This window comes from Corvus brachyrhynchos, unplaced genomic scaffold (assembly GCF_000691975.1).
Source record: "Corvus brachyrhynchos isolate BGI_N302 unplaced genomic scaffold, ASM69197v1 scaffold91, whole genome shotgun sequence".
Classification (NCBI taxonomy): domain Eukaryota; kingdom Metazoa; phylum Chordata; class Aves; order Passeriformes; family Corvidae; genus Corvus; species Corvus brachyrhynchos.
Window position 1 is genome coordinate 3091124 of NW_008236442.1, and position 20168 is coordinate 3111291.

The following is a 20168-nucleotide window of genomic DNA, read 5'->3' on the forward strand; positions in this document are numbered from 1 at the left end:
CTATAAAGACAGGTAAAGGGGAGAAAAAAAGGACATGAAGAAGCCACAGTTATTTTATGCCTACTGAAATGTCACCTGGATGAAAAGGAAAGGCATCAGGGTCATTCTGATGAGGGACAAAAAGAACACAGTTAAGAAATAAGGTATAGGTATAATCAGGATATGAATCAGCTCAGCTTGGACATTAATATATCATCAGAGAAGTGAGCGTCTGCAATAATCTTTGTTTGAAATTGCATGGAAAGACATTGCCTCTTTTAGAGCAAGAGGATTATTCTCTGAACCAGGATAGGACAGTGTCTGTCCAAACAAAACCCTGGGCATGATGACCCACAGGATTTAGCCCCACAGAATCCTAACTGTGGGATGCAAACTGGGGTTGCTAAGAGATGGTAAGGAGTGCTGCTTACAAAAATTGCTCTTCTAGAACCAGTAGTTAAACATAAACCATTTCCAGAGAGAACACACCAAGGATCTGAGGCACTGATCTCTTCCACTAACAGAGCTGCTGGCAAAGACTTTAATTCTGCTATCTCTCAGCAGAAGGGCAGTGCTGGTGTCAGATGCCAGACAACAGCATTGGAAGCAGCAGCAATCCTCCAAAAAAAGAGAGAAGCACACATCACAGCATTTGTGCAATGAGTCAGAAAATGCTGTAAAGAGACCCAAGATCCTCTGGAACAAAGCTTCTTTAGGAATATAAAATCTCTGTCATGGGCTGGGCTTCCAGGAAGGCCAGTCACTCTTTGGGGCCGTATTTCATAATCCCATGCTACCAAATTTCTGTTGTAGTTTTCCCCCTTCCTCAGTGACAGCCAAAGCACCTTGCAGGGTCCTATTTCAGGGCATGTGACATATTGTACCCCTTTGGGGTAGGACTGAATTAGACACAAGTTTTGGTTTTGTTCTCAATTCCACCACAAATCCAGTGTATGATCACTGGAAAGTAACTTGTTTTCTTTGTATTTAGCTTCAAAAAAAGACAATTTTTCTCTCAACCTTTTTTTACCCACCTAGAACATCTCAGCAATGGTTTTAACTAAGCCTAACCGAAGAGCACTTACCAAAATAAATAAATAAATTCTAGTTATGGGTCAACACTGTACAAACAGCAAATGAAAATGATCTTCCCTGATGACGCCATGAATGTATATGCAGAGAAACAATAGAAATAGTAAAGGTAAGTTTAAAATTTAATCAGAAAATCAAAACAATGGAAAAATATTGGGAATGTAGAGCTCATTAGGGCAAGCAGAGTCTATTAACTGTTCAGCTGTCCAAGCACAGAGCAGAAAATCTCGTTTGCTTATCACTGAGTACAATGACCACTATGATCCCAGCTGTAATCAAATACATAATTAAAAGTGACCTAAACCAAGGAAATCAAAACCAAAAAACACAGGGCCAAATCTTTCCACCTGGCTGAATGCTCCCACTCACTCCAGCAAATCAGAAGTTAATAATTATGACCCTGAACAGCTTCCCACCATTGATGGGATCTTTCCCATACACTAGAAAGCATATGCACAACGACCTACATTAGTACAAGACACCTTTTTTTCACTTCTCTGTCTATATAAAAATTGGATGTGCATTGTTACCCTAATATTTACATAAAGCATAAAAATGACTTCAGTCTCTGGGTCACCAGCAGTTCATCTGCACCACTGCACTTCAGTCTGCTGCAATGTCAGGGGGAACAGACCAGCTACAGCTTCACCTCTACCCACTATTCTATTTGTGAAGACTGATGACAAAAAACTCTAACAGGCAAATAAGAAAAATAGCATGAAATGCATCTACAATAATAGGGAACAATTATGTGTCTCAAAAGGAAACCACTTGGAAATTCAGTCTGTCAAGGAACTGGACATTTAATTATTATAATCATTCTAAACAAGAACTAATTCAAACTGAAGATTCACTTTTATCTAGAATTTTGCTTATGAATTTTAAGTATGTTACCTATTAGGATATAACCAAAGTTATGAAAATCCAAACAAATTATTCCCCTTCCAGTAAGCCTTCCTTATGCAGTACAAGCCTGCTTTCCTTTTTTTGAGGCATCTCAATGAATATTTCTAGCTAATGGCTAAATTCTTTTCCATATCTAGATTCAAAGAGGCAAGGAATATGTATACTTTGCTATTCCCCTAGAGAATGGATTTATTTTAGGACAAGAAAAACTATGCCTGCTTTCAAATTTTATCTCTTCCTCATGCTTTCCTGCCATCACTTATGAATGTAAAAGTTAAACTACCTAGAACTATCTAAGGAAATAAAACTAATTGCACAGCTATAACCAAAGTATGTCCTACAATAATTGCTACTGATTCTATAAGTTCCATCTTTTCACCTTCATACCAGTTTGATAGGTACTAAACCACAGTTGAAAATACACTAAGACATAATTTACTAACACGGTACCGTCAATTCACTGGGATCAGCCTTGTGTTTTTATGCTGTACTGTATGCAAGAAACACCTCAGACAAATCCATAGAATCATATAGGTTGAAAAGACCTTTGAGATCATCTGTACCAGTTCTAACACCAGCATTTTCTTTCTATGATCCCCTAAGTTACATTCATGACCTAAACTCATTTAAAACAATTTACATATCTTTGTGTCATTAAGAAAGTCTTATCCTTGGTGCACCACAAGAAGCTCAGGTGCGTGCTTCCACAGATTTCAGCCAGGTCTCAGATCCTTGGGAATCCAAGGTGCATTTCAGGTAGAACCAAAGCTCCTCGTTTTTCCTTGTGAAATTATAATGTACCACTGAATAGCAAAATCCAGGTTCAGGAACAGCAGCCACAGTTGAAAGGAGAAGTGTTGTTCTTTTTCCCAACTCATTTTGCAAGTTCAAAGGATTAAGTCAATAACATTGTGACAAAAAAGTGTCTCTGTGTAACAGCCAAGGAACAGTTCCAACACGCCATGGCTCTGGGAGCGACCCGCAGCTTTAGCCTTTGCTACCGTGTTACCTGTAAAAGAAGAGGAAAGAATTACCTACACAGAACTGACCAAAAAAAGGATGATATCAGGTGCATTGTTACTGTAAAGGAACTGTGCACACGAATAGACAATGAATGAACTTGCCCCAGCCACACCTTTATACCACACAGAGAAGCAGAATCTCTATATAAATGCTAATTACACTGTTGTTTGATAGCATGGGGGAGCATTTGCTGATAAAGAAATGGCAGTGCACCATTAAATTTGCCACCATCATCTCCTGGAAATCTCCTATTTTATTTTGTTTCATATCATTTCCACCACCAGTGCCTCCAGCACAAGTGTAGGATTTACATCCCAAAGGACCATTCACAAAAACTGCTGCCCATTCCCAGTGGTCCATCTTATGGGAGGGAACCAGGGACCAGACAGCACATGGGGGAATAAATTGTTCTTGCAGCAGAAATCTCCCCCAGACAGCACAACTCCCACAGGACCCTGGAGGGGCTGTAGGGATGTGTTCATGCCTTAATGCACACACCATAGCACAAACCCAGCAGCTTTGGCTGCACAGTGACGAGGGTCCTGTTGGATTTCCTGTCCTGCAAATGGATGAGAACAGGCAGCCTGTGAGGAGGAAAGCTTTGTCAGCTCTGCTGTGCAGTGTCTAGAAGTGTCACAGAACTAAACAGACACTCAGCATAGAGAAGTTTTTATTTCTTTTCCTGAGGGAACTGATGGAAGATGCAAACTCCTCAGCTTTGCACATTTTAACAGTCCCACTCAGCCACTAACTATTCATCTAAATACTGAGTAGCGTCAGCAGTCTCCTGTGCTTCAGATATTTTAGCTACACTATTTTTACTTATTTTCATGGAGTGAAAAGATAGAGGACTTAAAGTTGATTAAATGGCATTTCCTCTTTCAGTGTATAATTAACCTGTGGAAGCTGCTGTCCCACGTAGCACTGATCCCAGGGTCTTAAAAAGCTTTAAAAATTGATTACAAATTAAAGTGGTAATAAGATCATCTCTGGTGCATAACACAGAAAAAAATTGGTATGGAATGGATCTCAACTTATTGTGTTTTAGACATAAGGCAGCTATTAAATTGGAAAAAATTCACGGATGTGTACACTTTCTGTAATAGTCCCAAAGGGTTTTGCTGTGCCTGATTTGAGCATCCCAGTGCTGAGACTCACAGGTGGCTGAGCAGTTTGGGCTACTGGTCTGACAGTCCAAATAGTTCTCTTTGCGTAAGATTTTAATAACACACTTAAGAAATATTTTGTTTATTGATCTGAAACAAATCTTTGGCTCACTCGCAAAATAAAAATATAAGTTACATCATACTTCCCTTTTCCCTGTGACAAAGGAAATTGTCTTTCCATTCTATTTTCCTTACAACTGTTCATAGGAAGGAGGCAGCTGCATGAATGAGGATTTGACACCTCCAGCCTTCAGTCATCAGTGCCAACATAAAAGTCTTTGTTCTGCCCCCCATCCTTTGAGTATCTGTCGAAAGCATGGAGGATAATTAACCCTCACTCAAGAATAATTAACCTGACTCACTCTTCTCCAATAAGGTCCTTGTGGTATAAGTTGCCAGTTCTCTCCTGGTATGTCCAGAGATGAAGCTGTCTTATACAATTTCTAGAACTCCTAATTCACCAGTCTCACCCTTCAGTGTGATGCTACTCCTTATCCACAAATGAGTAGTTAAAAGTCAACACTGGGAAAAAATTGAAAGGCTGAGGGTAATCTTTATCTTGCAATAACTGAGTCCCAGTTATCCACATTGATTCCAGAGTTTGCAGGCCAAATTCCAGGTGTAGTGTCCACCACAGGAGAACAGCAGGACCCAGGCACGTTACAGACTGCATCTTTGGCACTTAAATAACACTGGCCATAGAATCATAGAAAGGTTTGGGCTGAAAATGTTCTTAAAGGTCTTCTACTTCCAACCCCTCTGCCACTTCCTCTGTGCCACTATGCAATGTCTACAGACCACCAGTATCACACCACAGCTTCCCAAAACATCCAATTTCCTCTCATCCATCCAGAAGTTAGTGCAGTTTTCACTCCTCAGAACAGCCTTTACTAAACAACATTTGGTGACAATATTGCTTATTAACTTAGACTGTAACCTAATGAACAACATTCTTTCCCAGCTAGAAGAGGCTGTAAAGGGAAAAGCTGAGCATATGTCTCCCCTTGCTATTGCCTGCTAAAGACTCCTGGTTTATGATGCATTTAGACATGCAGTTCGCTGTGACTTGTTGAACTTCAATGCACTGAACTCATTTTAAATTGCCAAGCAGACAGAGGACATGATATTTTCTCTCCATTAATTACGAAATTGAATGGAATAGCAAAGTTTTGGTTTAAAAAAAATCAGGCCAGCTACAGAGTGGTCTGTAATTAGAAATATTCTGAACCAACCTGATTTCCAGTGATGTTCAGTGTGGTACAGTGGCATCAGTGCAGGTTCCCAACAACTCCCAAGCCAGGCTGGTACTTTCAAAAGTTAAAAGGGCTTTCTAGCATAGGAATCTAACTTTATGTGACACTGGTAAAGATCTCGGATCCCTGTACTCACTCTGCAAATTGAAGAATTGGTCCTGGAACATGATTATCCCTCTAGCACTGAGCACAAGGATAGTTTCTTTGGATCACTGAGGACTGAATCAGGACCATTTTCAGTTTGACTGCAGGAGTGAAGGGGCAGTTCTGACCCAATATTTTCCCCTCTGAGAACAACTACATTAATCACAGCTTTCCTAAACATTGAGAAGGCCAGGACTGGTGCTCACACCCACAGACACAATGCAGTAAGAACAATCAGCAGACTGGCACCTTTAAATACAGGTGATCTCTGTACTTGCCTTTGTGGTTTTGACTTTATTTCCACTGCTGCAAGACCAACCTGAATAGTCTGGTAGTACTTTACAGTCCTCTCCATCCAAACAGGGGTTCATATGACACCACCACTTCTGCAGGACAATGGAAGCTAGAGAATAGAAATGGGAAAGATAAACTATAAAATACCTTTTTTATGACTGTTGGTTTTTTGCAGGGAAGTTGTCTGTGCCATGTTCGATTGGCTGATTTCAAAAACATAAAACCAGCAATTGCTGGTTTAATAGTGAATTACATGGAGTATGTTTGAGGTAAAACATGGCTAAACACTTCACCAGCCCTCAGAAGGGTAAATGCTGCATGCAAATAGTGAAGACAGGCAGGCACCACCAGAGACTGACTCCGACATTTCAATTGACCTCTGGAAGGGCCTTTCCATCTCCACTGACTACAAAAATGACTTGCCTACTTCATTTGCATGCTTCAGTCAAGTACCTGCTGTAAGGTGGAATGAAGCATAGGCTTCTTGTTTAGCCCAGCTATGCATATGGGAGACTGGACAGAGAAATGACAGTTCCTTCCTTCACTGGGTGAGAAAATAGAATTGCACAGAGATGTAAACCCGTGAGGTCTGTCAGCAAATACTGCAGGTAAGAGTGGGGAGACCTCTGGCAAGCATTAGAATATCAACTAAAAATCTCCTTGCAGTTACAGTGCCACTTTCGCAATATGTTTTGGAAAACCACAGTTGTACACCCTAACCGGGCAAATTTATTAATTTTCTACCCTTAAGCCAATTTCTATTAAGACCATGACTATTATTTTTAGAAATGTAGTCATGGCTTTATAAACCTGCTGTTAACAACAGCACAAACATCTGCATGCATTTCTCAGTTTTACATTGTTCATGGCACTCATCAAATCCCAGAAAATGATTATGAAATATATCAGTACACAATCCTACATAATCTATATTGCATTTCAAAAAAAAATATGGCTTAAAATGTTGATTCAGCTAGTCTGCATTATGCACAAACTATTGAATTGCATGCTTTAAAAGATAACACATTCAGAAGAGATGAACAAAAATAATGGAGTCTACTTCTTGCAAAACACTTTTTTCCTTTTAATTTCAAGATATATTTGTTCTTCTGCAACCTTTAAATTAGGGTGTCAAGCAGGCAAGCTGACATCAGGATATTGCTGAAATGTTCATTCAATTACTTTTGTTTTGTACTTTTACTGAAAAACATTGTGAAAAAATACACTTCTGGAACACCAGTTTGGCTTTTATAATCTAATCTTTCAGTCTTACAACATTGCAAAATAAATGTATGAACTTTCACCAGCCATATGGGTCTCAGATCATTTGCATTGGTACTGATTGATTGTGGACATCGGTGTGGACAAAAAATGGATGAAACCTGACGGTGCTTCCTGGGAGGTGAGAGATCATTTCTGATGAGATCGCTAAGGATGGAGTGAAAAACACACAGAGGAGATGACAGCACCCAACAGGGGTCCTGGCACAGAGGAAAACAGGCAAAATAAGGGAGTATGGGATGAAAGGAGGCACCATGACCCTTCCTGGAGGAGTGGGAATGAACAATGGCAAGCTACAGGTCTGCTGGGCCAAGTAGAGCTGGGTGATTCAAGAAAAAACACCAGGTACCAACCACGGCAGCGATCAACAGCAGAGAGAATTGCTGCCCTGGTGCAAATGATCACCACTACTGGACAAGGTCTGAAGTTCAATGACAATAAAAAACAGTGACAAGCCAATTGCTTTATAAAATCTTTTTTTATTTTATTTGGAAAAGTAACTCTATGCTTTGGGTGTATCCTTCCCTTTAAACTCAGGACAAATTACAGGCAAATTAAACAAGCCTGCATTCAGGACAAAGGTGCTGGAAAAAGACCCTAAATGTCTGTATCAGTCTGTAACATGCAATTCAAAACTCAAACTGTTTCTTGCTTTCACAGTGTAGGAGTCTACTGAAGGGTGTGTATAGAGTAGGAGAAAACACATCTAATCCTGAGGCTAAGGAGAGAGTTACAGTTTCTGTGCTACAGCCACTCACTGTAGTCTCAAATGCTTGCAAAAATAAGCAAAGCCTGCTAAAGCATTACCCTAAGGAGTGAGGGGGAATCAAAGGCTTCCACTTTAAAAGTCAAAATCTTACGTTCATAATATTTTGTTGCACTTAATTCAACTATACTTGAAGAAAAAGCAGCTATTAAATTCCTTCAGCAACTATTGACTGAATCAAGCTTCTATAGTATTTGTATATTTCTGCCATGGAATAACAGTGTCACCTTTGCAGTCTCTAAGTGAGTTTAAAATTCTGCCTGACTTCTATTATCTGCTATATGTAAAAGTACTTCTGCTGTTTGATGTGTCACTGAAAAATACAGAAGATACTTCTGATGTAACAAAACTCCCTAAGAAATTGCACAGTTAAATTTGACTGTATTGCTGAATTACAAAGCATAAAAACACTAGGCATCTAAAAAATTAAAAATAAAAATCTACTTTCTTAAATATCTGTTTTGACAGCTTCATAATAGGTAAAATAACCTCAAAAAACAGATTCACATGTATTTAGAGATTTATGTCTGACACTAAATATTTCTGAATATTAGATTAGAATTGGACTTTGAAGTTTTTGTTTTATATTAGGGTGAACCTGTTGCAATTTTGGATGCAAAACAATGAAAACAGAATCTTGCTTATGAATTAATGAAATTAGGGATTTTTGGTAACTTTAAGGTTAAAAAAAAGTCTGTCTTGGAGTAGATGTACTAATTTAACAAGAGCAGCAACCTCTACAAGAAATAGGCACATTAAATGGTGAAACATTGATCTAGAGAACTGGCCTCCACTCTTAAGGGTGCATTTATTATCCAGTGAATTTTTAGCCAAGCTACTAAGTCTTAAGACATCTGGAAGAGTTAATATCATAAGCCTGAATCTCTTGGCTTACACTGTTTTCAAACTAGTTTTAGAGGAGAATTCTTGCGTGAAGAAATTAAGAAGTTTTATTGGCACAGACATGAAATGGACGAGTACATATATTAAGAGGATTAATTACACCAAGATTTATGCACAGAATCATTATCATCAATGCACAGAGATGTTTCCAAAATTAACAAAAAGAAGGATTACGCTTTTGAGGCAGTGGGAAGTCAAACATCAAGGAGACTCAACTTCTCAAACAATCTTAATGAGCCACGAGCAAGCAGAGCCTCTCACCTTCCACGCACGAGGGCTGTGCCCGTGTGGTGCCGGCCACCTGCCCCGGGAAGCAGGAGCACTTCACTGTCTGGGAGCGTTCCTCAATCCGGTTCTTGTTGCAGCACCGGTGCACGGCCACGACTTCACACGTCCCTTGCTTCACTTGGTGCTGGCCTAATAATTCCAGAGGTAAGGGGTGGAGAGAAAAACACATCAGAAAGCCTTTCTTTAAGAAAAATTCTTAAGTAAGAGCTGGTTTGTGCAGTCCTACTACAGGATACTGAATCTCCCCAAGCCAGCTTAAATCCCAGGAATGCAAAGAAGCAAAGCATCTTGTAGGATCTGGCTCATTCCCTAAGTTTATATACTATTCTTACTAATAAAATTAGTTATCATAAGTAAATTTTTCAATCTTTCTTCCCTCACCCTTACAAAGCCATAGGGAGAAGAGCAGGTTGGAGTATTCAGTTAGATGATGAGGGCAAAAAGGCAGACAGAGCACAGCCCTCTTCCTTTGCCTTCCTGTCTTCCATTAGGTTTTATTTGATTCTTTCCCTTCATAAATGGACACAACGGACAGGATAATATTTAGTACAAGAGAAACATCTTAAATAGCAGGGAAACTTTTTAACACAACAACGTGTAAGCACTGCTTGCTGTCTGTCATTGCAGGCAGGCTGAGAACAAGGTGGGCTGAGAAGCTGTCATGGATAGTCAAGCTTTGTCCAAAAGAAAAAACCCACACCCAAACTGTACGGATTTCTTCAGTTCCCTCCCAGACCATTCTGAACAAACCTCTGGTAAATATTCTGTCCTCTTGCTTTCCTTAAAGTTCTCTCTTCCCTATTTCTCCAAGTTTATTTTCCCCTCCCTTTCCCTTCTTCCCTCTTGCCTTCACATCTTGCCTCACTGCTCCTTGCAGCTGATCATTTTCCTCTGCTGCCAAACTTCCTCTCCATCCTACCTAAACCTTTTCTCAGAAACTCCATTTCTCAAGCCCCTCACCTCTTTGCATAAGTCATTTCCATGTCCTCACTTTCCTGAACAGCCTTCAAGTGCTTCATCGTGCATTTTTCCTGTCTTATTTAGAGTAGAGCCTTGGATGGCTCTTATCTGTGTCTGTAAAGCACCTTGTAAATTAACAGCACTACAGAGCAGGGTGAGTTATTTCATAAGTGAGCAAGACAGAGAGACAACACTGAGAGTAATAAAAATAGTCACCATCAAAGCAGCACAGGCTGCTGGTACGAGAAGAGAGACAGCACAGATACTGGTCTAGGTGTGGCTGATATCAAAGGCACAGAGAATAAAGAAATGTAGGGGGAAGGGTGAGAATGCTCCACAAGCAGACAATCCTCCAAGTGGCAAACCTGAGAATTATCCTGCTTCCTCCTCACTCCATGTTTGCCCTGTTTGGGGGGTTTTGTTTGGATATTTTGGGCTGGTTTGGGGTTTTTTTTGGTTTTTTACAGTATCTGCTGCTAACTAACATCGGGCACACTTTTACAAATGAAATCTTATTGAGGGATTAACATCACTGTATTTTTGTGTGGAAAATGTTATGACTTGATTAGATGTGAAATCTTAGACTTCAAAAAGAGTTAGCAATGCAATTTAAGCTTCTGTGGGGGGACTTAAGAGTATTAAATACATACATATAACTTTTAAAAAAAGTTTGCTTGGCAGTGTTCCTTGCTCTGTGTGTTTTGGTTTCACAAGTATTTCAAGCACAGCTGAAATACTTGTGAAAACACTTGGCTGCCTGAATTTTGTTGCCAAATTTGTATTCCTAACAACCTCAGTGGACAAGAAACTATGCATATTCAATCTTGGAGTGGAAATGTAGTGTTCTACTTGAGCACTCAACTTTTTAAAAAATTATATATACAGACTTTTTTTTTTTTTTTTTTTAATTTTTTTCCCTGAGGACAAAGCTACACTACTTTTAAGCAAAATGTGCTACAGCAGAAAAATGCATAAGGTATTTTACTGCAAGCTGGCAAAATGCTGAAGATAACATAAAAGTACCTTACAGAGCCACTGTAATAAGTTTATTGGCAGACTGTGACTTTTCATGAAGTACCTAATACCCATATAGTAATAAACATGGAAAAAAATGAAAACAGCTACTAGTCAGGAGGACAGCAGCTTCTCCGTAAGTCAATATGGAAAACAAACACACAAAAGAGAAAGTAAATTTGCCACTTCATCCCAAAGTATTGTTCCTGAAAATGCTTGGAGATAGTAAGATGGCAAAAGTTCTGACAGAAAAGATTTTGTAAAATGAGATTGTTAATTTAAGAGAGGCTGTTAATTTAATGAGGTTGCTAATTTTATTTATTAAATAAATTCAATATTTATTTAATTATCTGTTTATTAGTGCTACAGCCTGAATCAAAACTCTTTGGGGTAAATAGGAGAAAATTTCCATTGGTTTCCTACAGTGTCCACTGTGGTGGTCCTGCATTCACTGGAATCAACAGCAAAGCTTCTATTCACTTCAGGAGAGCAAGGTCAGAGTCTGGTTTGTCTCTTGAGAATGAGGTTTTATAAGGGAAGCAATAAAAAGCAAAAATTTTGAACTGCTCAGGCCACATATTTGTGTTTGCCATGTATCTCATCTGAAAGACCAAGTGGCCAGGTCTTGTCTTTAGTTAAAGTCACTATTCACCAGACATCAGATGCTGAGATAAGAGAACCTTTTTTCCAGAAGGTACATCATAAGGATCCAGCTCCAATTATCAATATGTAGCTTCAGGGATGTCTATTTTCCAGTTCAAATCCTACTTCCTTTAGGTGAACAGTCCTGTTAAGCCAATACCAAAGGAAATCAAACACGCTGGCCCTGAGCATACAGCCCCAAAAACCTTGGGCTCTTTCAATTATCTTGTTTGAGTTTTAAAGCAGTGACAGTGCTGCCCTGAAGTGCCAGGAGTCAACAGACACACTGCTGTTTGCAGAAGGCAAAATTAAGTTACCTCATGAAAGCAGCCCTTGTTTTAGGAGCTGTTTTACTGTCACATTCCTGGTTTTCCTCCACAAGCAGGTAAGGGAAGGTGTCCCTTCTTCATCTCCTGGGAGGAGTGGGATGCCCAGGTTTGAAAGCACCACTGGCACACAAGGAAAGGCAGCACTCACCTCCCTTGTCCCTAATGCATGTACTCCCTCATGGAGTACAACAGTGGAGGCACTAAAAAGCCACAGACATCTGCATGCATCATTTGTATTAATTGGATTGCCCTGGTAGTAGTCTTTCCCCTCCTACACGTTCATGTTGATATTTCCTCCTGCTTGTTCACACACATCCTGACACTTTTTATGCTGTTGAACACCGTATGAATTTCTCCTTAATATTCAGACACATCTGTGAGCAGGTGCTGAACAAATGCTGAGGGCTAACATGGTGCCTTTTGGTCCTGTTTTTGCCAGTGTTCAGCAATCTAGAGGATAAACACTCATTTGCAGAGCAGCTTTCAGATTTAAGAAAACTCACAGAAAATCTTAATCAACCCTAACTCAGTCTATTCCTCCCTAGATCTATTGAAACCTGTTGTATCTGCATTCAGGTGCCCAACAGCAGCAAAAAGAAAGAATATAAGAATTCTCTCCTTCATGTTTTAACATTCATCTTGCACTAAATAAACCTTCATCTCAGGTTTAAAGTACACTTAACGTGCAGCTGAGATTATACTGACAGAATCACTCAAGAAACACCTTAAAATATTTTATAATCAATGGATTCTCTGGAAGCCAAATCATTAGAGGAGCAGGGACTGAAGTGTTTTTAAAATGTGAAGACCACAGTAAGTGAATTCTGTGCTGGACACATCAGGAAAACCATTTCAGGGAGAAATGCAGTGAGAGAGAGGGAGAAAGGCTGTGAATAGCAAAGCCCATAAATTCATAGCTCATCACCTGTAAACCTATTCAGATCTACAGCTTAAGGGCTGCCAGTATTTGCAGTTGAAATTCAGTTACATCGTCACTTTTAAATAAGAAAACTCTCCAAAGAAAGAAACATTTTATCAGCAACACCACCACAGAAAGGTCTCTGTCACAGAAATCCTTCTGCATGTTGAAGGGAGAGCATGGGTCAGCCAGCGACAGTGGAGGACAGGGGATGAGTGTTGAAAACCTTGTGGCTCTGTGTTTCCTCTGGTCAGGAGTTTGGCACGTGTGTTGTTATCCATATCCTAATTTCCTTAGAGCTCTGCTTCCCTGGAAGCACCAGTGCTGTTCTAGCTCACTAAGGACTCTATCTCTCAGTACAGGGCACAGACACAATGGGACAGGGCTCCCTAATGGAAGCAACCTCCAGGATACTCCCTGCTATGAATTTTGCTGCCTTCCAAAATGAGACACCTACAGATAACAACAGCCCTCAGGTGCCCAAGCCCAGAATGCTTCTTAAAGACCTAAAGAAATGGCCACATGAAGATTCTGTGACCACTTATTTGTTATCTGTAGGATTTTCATCCCAGAAAAAGGTGCTGTGCAGAGCTGCAAGACAGCCCCCAGGGATTTCAGAGAACACAGACATCATCTCTGAAGAACAAGAAAGTATTAACAAGGAAGTTATTAGGCTTGGACATTACAAGCCAGCACAAGTGTTGTAAATGGAGTTGACTCAATAATCACCATTGAACTGTTTATTCTCAGTAGTACTCTTAATATTCTCAGTACTATTCTTAATACTTTTTTTCAACAAAAATATTTGACTAGACCTTATTTTCACATTCTTAATAGGAGTCAGAGGGCAGATACTCAATTAATACTTCTAAAACTCTTTGAAATGCTCAAAAAAAAAGAGGGAAATATAATTATTGTTAATAAAATATCAAACATCATAGTGATGCACTTCAAAACCAGAAGGAACATATCAAAGAAAGAAGGAGGCTTTCAGAAGGTTGCTAACCAATTTTGTCCACATCCATTTCATCTCTGACTAATTCTGATCACTCCCAGGGAGTGCTGTCACAATGCAATATACATGCAGGCAGCATGCCTCTATCAGAAATCCTGAACAACCTCCTCTTTTTTCTAATTTCTTAGCTAAGAAACATAAGGAAAAGACAAATGTGAAGAGAGTTTTTATCTCTGTTTCATAAGCTGCCACCTCTGATGAAGAGAGCTACTATGCTGTGGAGAGCAGCAAATCTGGAGTAGGATGAGTCCAGCTCAGCACATTCCTCAGAAAGCCTCAAAACCAGCAAGCTTGGTCTGCACAAAATCAACTGCATCATTTATTTAAAGGGTGAGAGGATGGATGTCAATAGGAGGATGAACAGCTATGGAACTAAATATTACAGACAACATTAAGAGAAACAAATGAGTTTAGAAGTCGGCACTGATGCTATTTGGAAGAGGAAAGCACTTTAAGAAGCTTGGTGCCAGTTCATCATCTGCCTTCATGTCATGCTGACTTTTGCTTACAAATACATGAGCATGGGAAGCACACACCGAAAGGCAAATATTGTTAGAAAAACACAAATATTAGAGGAAACAACTCTTGCTATTTTTCATATTCTTTGTCACACATATTTACAAGAACCAATCCAGCTCACAGGGCAGGAGTTTTGAGGAGTAAAAGTGGAAAAGGGGTATTTCTAAAGATGGGAATTCTTCTCAAGAAAAGAAGATAAAAGTCACTTGGAAAGTAAAATGTACACACCATGTTAGAGGCTGAGAATAACAGCACAGCTTTTTCTCTACTACCATTCCACCTGGATCAGATTTTTTTCATAATTTCACATTCATGTCACAAGGTTCTGTCTTAGATGCTCTCCTCCCTCGAGGATATGCAGTATATTTTTTTTTATATATACACACACACACATATATACATATCCCCCACTTTCTCAGAAATTGTCTCTGAATATACAAATCAGTCCAGTTCCACTTTTAAGTTCAATCTTTTCACTTATGGGCAGTAAGGGAGCGTTCAGAGAGAGTCCAGAACTGCCACAAAAGCCCAGTTCAGCTGTTCTAGGAATAAATAGACAAGAAATATCTTCCCATAATCACCTGCCCATGATAGTAGGCAAAGTAAGATGGAACACACACAAAAAACCCAAACATAAACAAAAAGGGAAAAAGAAACCCTTTTTTGCTAGCCATTACTCTTACAATCCTCAAACACATGGCAGGATTGTGATTCCTAGTACTAATATCTCTAAGAAAAAAAGAAAGCAAAGATACAACCATCTTCCAGGTGTAGGAATAGAGGTTGGAGCTTCCACAACGTGTAGACTTCAAACAACAAAGATTTTCCCACAGCTCATAAAGTTACAGACTTTGTTCCAATCAAGACATTTATGCTTTTCTCCTTGTGGAAAACAGAAGTGTGCTATATGCAAAATCACAATCAGGATTTTATCTGGGGAACCAGGGGACCAGTCCTGAAGCACTTTAACTCGTTTCAGGTGAGACATGACACCTGGGGTAAAAAAACCAGCTCTCAAAACAAGCAACTGAGTAGGGAGGAACACCAGGTAGGTGTAGCTGTATATTTGAGAATAGATGAGTGACCTCAAACCCTGATAATAAGACCCAAAGAGTTAATGAAATCAAAAGCATAACCCTTCAGAGCAGGTGGAGGAATCTGCTGACACAGCTGTAGAGAATCATGTAAGAGAGTGAATTCTGTGGTGATTGTCAGAGGTCACATCCATATGGAGATTAAAGTCCTCTGGAATAAGTAGCACAGGTGACATTAGATCAGACACAAGCACAGAGACTTCTCCAAGGAACAAAGCATTAAATCTGAGTTGTCGATAAATCAAAACAACTGAGGTGCTGTAAATGTGGGGGCAGGAGGGAAAAGCTGCTGCAAATGGAAAGGTGGATGAAGGGTGACCTGGAAGCAAAAACAAATTAAAACATGAGTGTCTCTGTCTGCCAGGGTGCTCGCTGGAGTCAATCAATAAGGACTGCTGCCTTTCAGCTGGGCACCAATATTCATCCTTGTTCAAGCACACACATCACTTGTACAGACGGAATCCAGGAACGTAAAACCTCATAAGGCACCTCGGAGTAAAGCAGGGCTAATCATTTCCTGCAGGGAGCTTCCTGCTGTGGGGCTATTTTAGGTGATACAGAGGAGAAAATGCAAAGGAAAGATTTGGTTTTCAATCATAACTTGTAGCAAATGAGCAACATTGTGCTCTGTAATATAGAAGTATTTCCCAGGTGTCCCATTAACATTCACTCTCGCTATTACATGCAGACCACTATTTTTCTCTCATTTGTTCCTTCCTTCACAAATTTATCATGAGAGAAAGTGAAAGAGAATGAAACCAGTTCCCTAGAGAGATTTCTGCTTGCCTGAAGAAAGCAGGTACACACATCCATATAGGGCAGGCTTATGGTTACTCACCACTTTGTGAGCAAAAATTAAATTTTCTGCCTCAATTTTGAGAGCTGATTTCCTCTCAAAACAGGGTTGTTCTTGCCATAGGAAAGCAAAAATAGCATATTTGGGACCACAAACCAGGAAAGGTTGTCCCATCCACATCAATGATGAAGCCATCCTGATCAAGGTGTCACTAACACAGCCCTTGTAGGCACCAGGAGCTCACTGCCATCTGCAGCTGCTCTCCACACCCAGTCTCAGGGCTGTGCTTGTACAGCTTATTACTGCTCATTTATGGCATGACAGAAGTTCATTTAATAGTATCATAATCTTTAAGAAATTTAAAAAAAAAAATCCCCAACAAAACCCTTTTAAGTCTGTCTCATGCATGCAACAAAATATATTTTGAGGATTAAGTCTTCTGCCTTTCTGAGCATTCCTCCATCACCTGAAATATCTAATGATCATTTTGGGCTTACTTGTGTAAAACAAACATTTGTAATCTACTGAATACCAGAGGTATTTTTAACCCAGTTCAAGGTCATTCATCAGACAAGAATGATATTTGTTTAGAGAATACGAAACACTAATTGTCATCTAAGTCATTAAGCTCTGCAGATTAAGTAAATGGAAGCTGCCAGAAAACAAAGTAGATGTTTGGGAAAGAAGCATTCTCTTCATTTTAAGTGAAAATTGAATCTTTAGTCTCATGTCCAAATAGAATCAGTAAAACTGGGGAGATCAACCAAGGAAACATGTACTGTACTCCATTTCAGGGCTCAAAACAGCTCACACTTACAAGGCATAAAGAACTTCTGCTTTCTGGGGTTTATTTTTATAATGCAAAGGTGTATTTCCCTCCTTGAATTACTTTTATGGGACTATAGAATAACAGGAATGTGCCTGAATTTGACAGTTAGAGGTAAGTAAATAAATAATTATTCATTCTTTAACCCTCATTTGAGGGTCTGCTCCAGAAAGATCCACACATAACTGCTATCATTGAATGGTGTGGTTTATGAAAGCTCTTCTGGTCATCCTGTTGGATGTTCTTAATTTAAAGGATGGCACTGAATCCCACTTTCTACTAATTGCTCTGTGTTTATTAAACTCATACAGCAGCATTTGTTGCCACTGGAAGAACTGTCTTTTGCAAAAACCAGAACCAGCAGATAAGACTGAATTTGAATGATAGATTTCACTGCTGAAGTGGGATGAAGTTTTCATGTGATAGGCGAATCAGGCAAATGGAATTCTGAGGAACATTAAGAGCAATCAGATCACTCAAGGCACTGGGCACCAGGCCATCAGCTCCTCAGCTGGTCTTTAATCTCTGGGAAAAGCCCTATGTCTTGATCACCACTGATCAATTATTTTCAAAGTTTGTCTCATTTGATACCAGGTTTTATACAGCTGTAATGATTACCTTGGGTTTATCCAATGGAATAGGTAAGGAAAGCATCACAGCAATCCAAGTATAAGATCCAGCTGCCAGTTAAGCAATAACAGGTCATAAAACTAAATTGAAAAAATGCATTTGTAACTCTGAGTGGCATGAGGACTTGTAAGTGGTTTCAGCATGTGCAGAATTTATCCAACCTGGCTGAACAGCTAATTGAACTTAAGTTATTTTAACTGCTATATCCATAAGTACGAAGCATAAGTGAGGTTTTCAGAATGTCAACAGACTTTTTTTAGTCAGTGTTGTTAAAATAGGGAGGGTTTTCTTTTATGGAAAAAAAATAAAACTGCAGACTGCCCACCGCTTCATGCTGCACTGCAACAGACCCACAATAAAATACAGATACAAGGAAATAAAGTGAGAATACCTGGTAACTGTTTCCCATAGGCCCACATTTAAACTGCTGACCCCGACCTACACTGCTAATGACAGAATAATAATTTAAAAGGTCACAATTCAGAAGCTGTGGAGGTCTGTACATTTCCTATTTCATACAGATGACTCTCAGTCAAAGCATCACCATTAATATTTCTTTTTCTTTTCAAGCTTCTTCAGTCCTCTTGAGCCTCTCAACTTTCACTTTTTAATCTTCTTTATCTAAGAATAAAGGTGGAAGACTAAAATTTTAACGTTCCAGTCACAGGCTGTAACCCAAGAAAATCCCAGAAAGGTGCAGTTCAAAGAGCCAAATGTGGAGATCTCTGCTCAGTAACTGGGTGTGCACAAGTGGGTGCTGCCACAACACACAAACTGTGCTGATCTCCCACCTTATTTCTTCCGTGTCATTTATATAACTAAGCCTATTCTTTTATGCAGAAGAAGGTGTTTTTGAAGTCAGTATACAGCTTGTTCTACACAAATTTAGCTTTTTTTTCATTTGGCAACTAGCATCAATAAAGATATTTCGCTCAGGCTTAAAATGTGAATTGCTACAAAAAAGCTGCTTGAATCAGTAAAGACAGAGTGTTAACAGACCCTTCTCAGAAATGGAAGAACTATAGGTTAAAACATTATTTTCTTGTTCCACATATCCCCTTCCAAGTACCCAAGAATCCAGCTCTTCTTCCATTCTTATTAAAATTGACAGTCCTTGACAATGATTAGGTAGATTTTCCATTTTAATTAAGCCATTCAGCTTGAAGTGAAAAGTTAAAATATAACTTTAAAATGGCACGGAAGTCACTGTATCCCATAATATGTACAACAGGAACAAAATGAAGACTAGCATCAAAAGCCTCCCTCCACACACGTCATATGTTTGACAGAAAGAGACCACAACTCTGGGAGAAAGTCCGAGAGTTTGATCCTTGAATCAAATTCAATCCTCACTGCCATCACTCAAAGGACTAAGAGAGACCTTGACTCTTAGAGATTGTTGTATTTGGAAGGGGGTTTTAGACCATGAGATGGAAATTTCCCCCCAATAACTGAGCACTTTTATTTTGTGATGCAGCAGATGCAATGATAGCATTTCCCTGTGCCTGTAGGAAACCAGACAGACACTGGCTTTGCTCCAGGACACTTGACAAAGCATATTTGGATTGGAAGCTCAAAGGAGTTAGAATTGAAGGGGAAGTCTCAAATTCCTAAGGGCTTTTAAATGTCCCATTCTCATGTTGGCCATGAAATCTATTTGAAATCAATGGAAATTAAATGTTTAAATAGCAGGAGGACAATTGGATATTTTTCTAGGTGTTGGCCAGAAAAAAATAAATCATCCATGTCAGTCAGAAAAGGAGACTTACTTCATTCACCACAGAAGAGATGGATTGCTCTTTTTAGCAGGAACACTAGTCCCCGACTGGGCAAGTTGCAGAAACTGTAGTGAAATTGTCCCTCAAAAGTATCCCAGCCAGCTTGTCAGATTTGACAAAGTTTCATTCTTACCAGGAAACAACAGGCTTCCTCACCTGGTGAATTTTCCCTTGGCCCTAATAAGACTATCAGCAAATGCAGAGATGAATTAGAATAGTCATTAAGGAGACACAGCATAAAAAATGAGCCACAGGAAAGGTCAGAGCAACGAGGGTAAATGAGGAAGAGTGTGTGCCCTGTCGCCACCGCTGCAGATGTGAGGGAAACAACCAAGGGAGAGAAGCAGATGTTCCCGTTAAAGCTGTGCAAATTTCATGGCTGCTTTCAAGGATAATGGAGCAGCCATAGGTGGCAGGAGAGGACATGTCATTACCTTCTACAGTGCCGGTTAGGTTCCCCCAAGAGCCATTGACTTTAACAGCAGTGCTCCACCATCTCCCATCTGAGAAAGTTAAAGGTGACCTGGTACAGTTGTCATTAGTTCCACTCT

The 20168-nt window shown here is 39.6% G+C and overlaps 1 protein-coding gene across 3 annotated transcripts in view; it reads right to left on the minus strand.

Moving 5' to 3' along the window:
- Window positions 1-1170: 1170 nt before the first annotated feature.
- Window positions 1171-20168, minus strand: part of FAM19A4 (family with sequence similarity 19 member A4, C-C motif chemokine like) — a 70693-nt gene continuing 51695 nt past the window's right edge. For all 3 annotated transcript variants that reach the window (XM_017747210.1, XM_017747209.1, XM_017747211.1), the window contains exons 4-6: window positions 9069-9224; window positions 5842-5966; window positions 1171-2986 (exon numbers count right to left, since the gene is read on the minus strand). In XM_017747210.1, coding sequence (XP_017602699.1) covers window positions 2975-2986; window positions 5842-5966; window positions 9069-9224 — 293 coding nt within the window. In that variant the 3' untranslated portion in view covers window positions 1171-2974. The remainder of the gene's footprint in view (window positions 2987-5841; window positions 5967-9068; window positions 9225-20168) is intronic.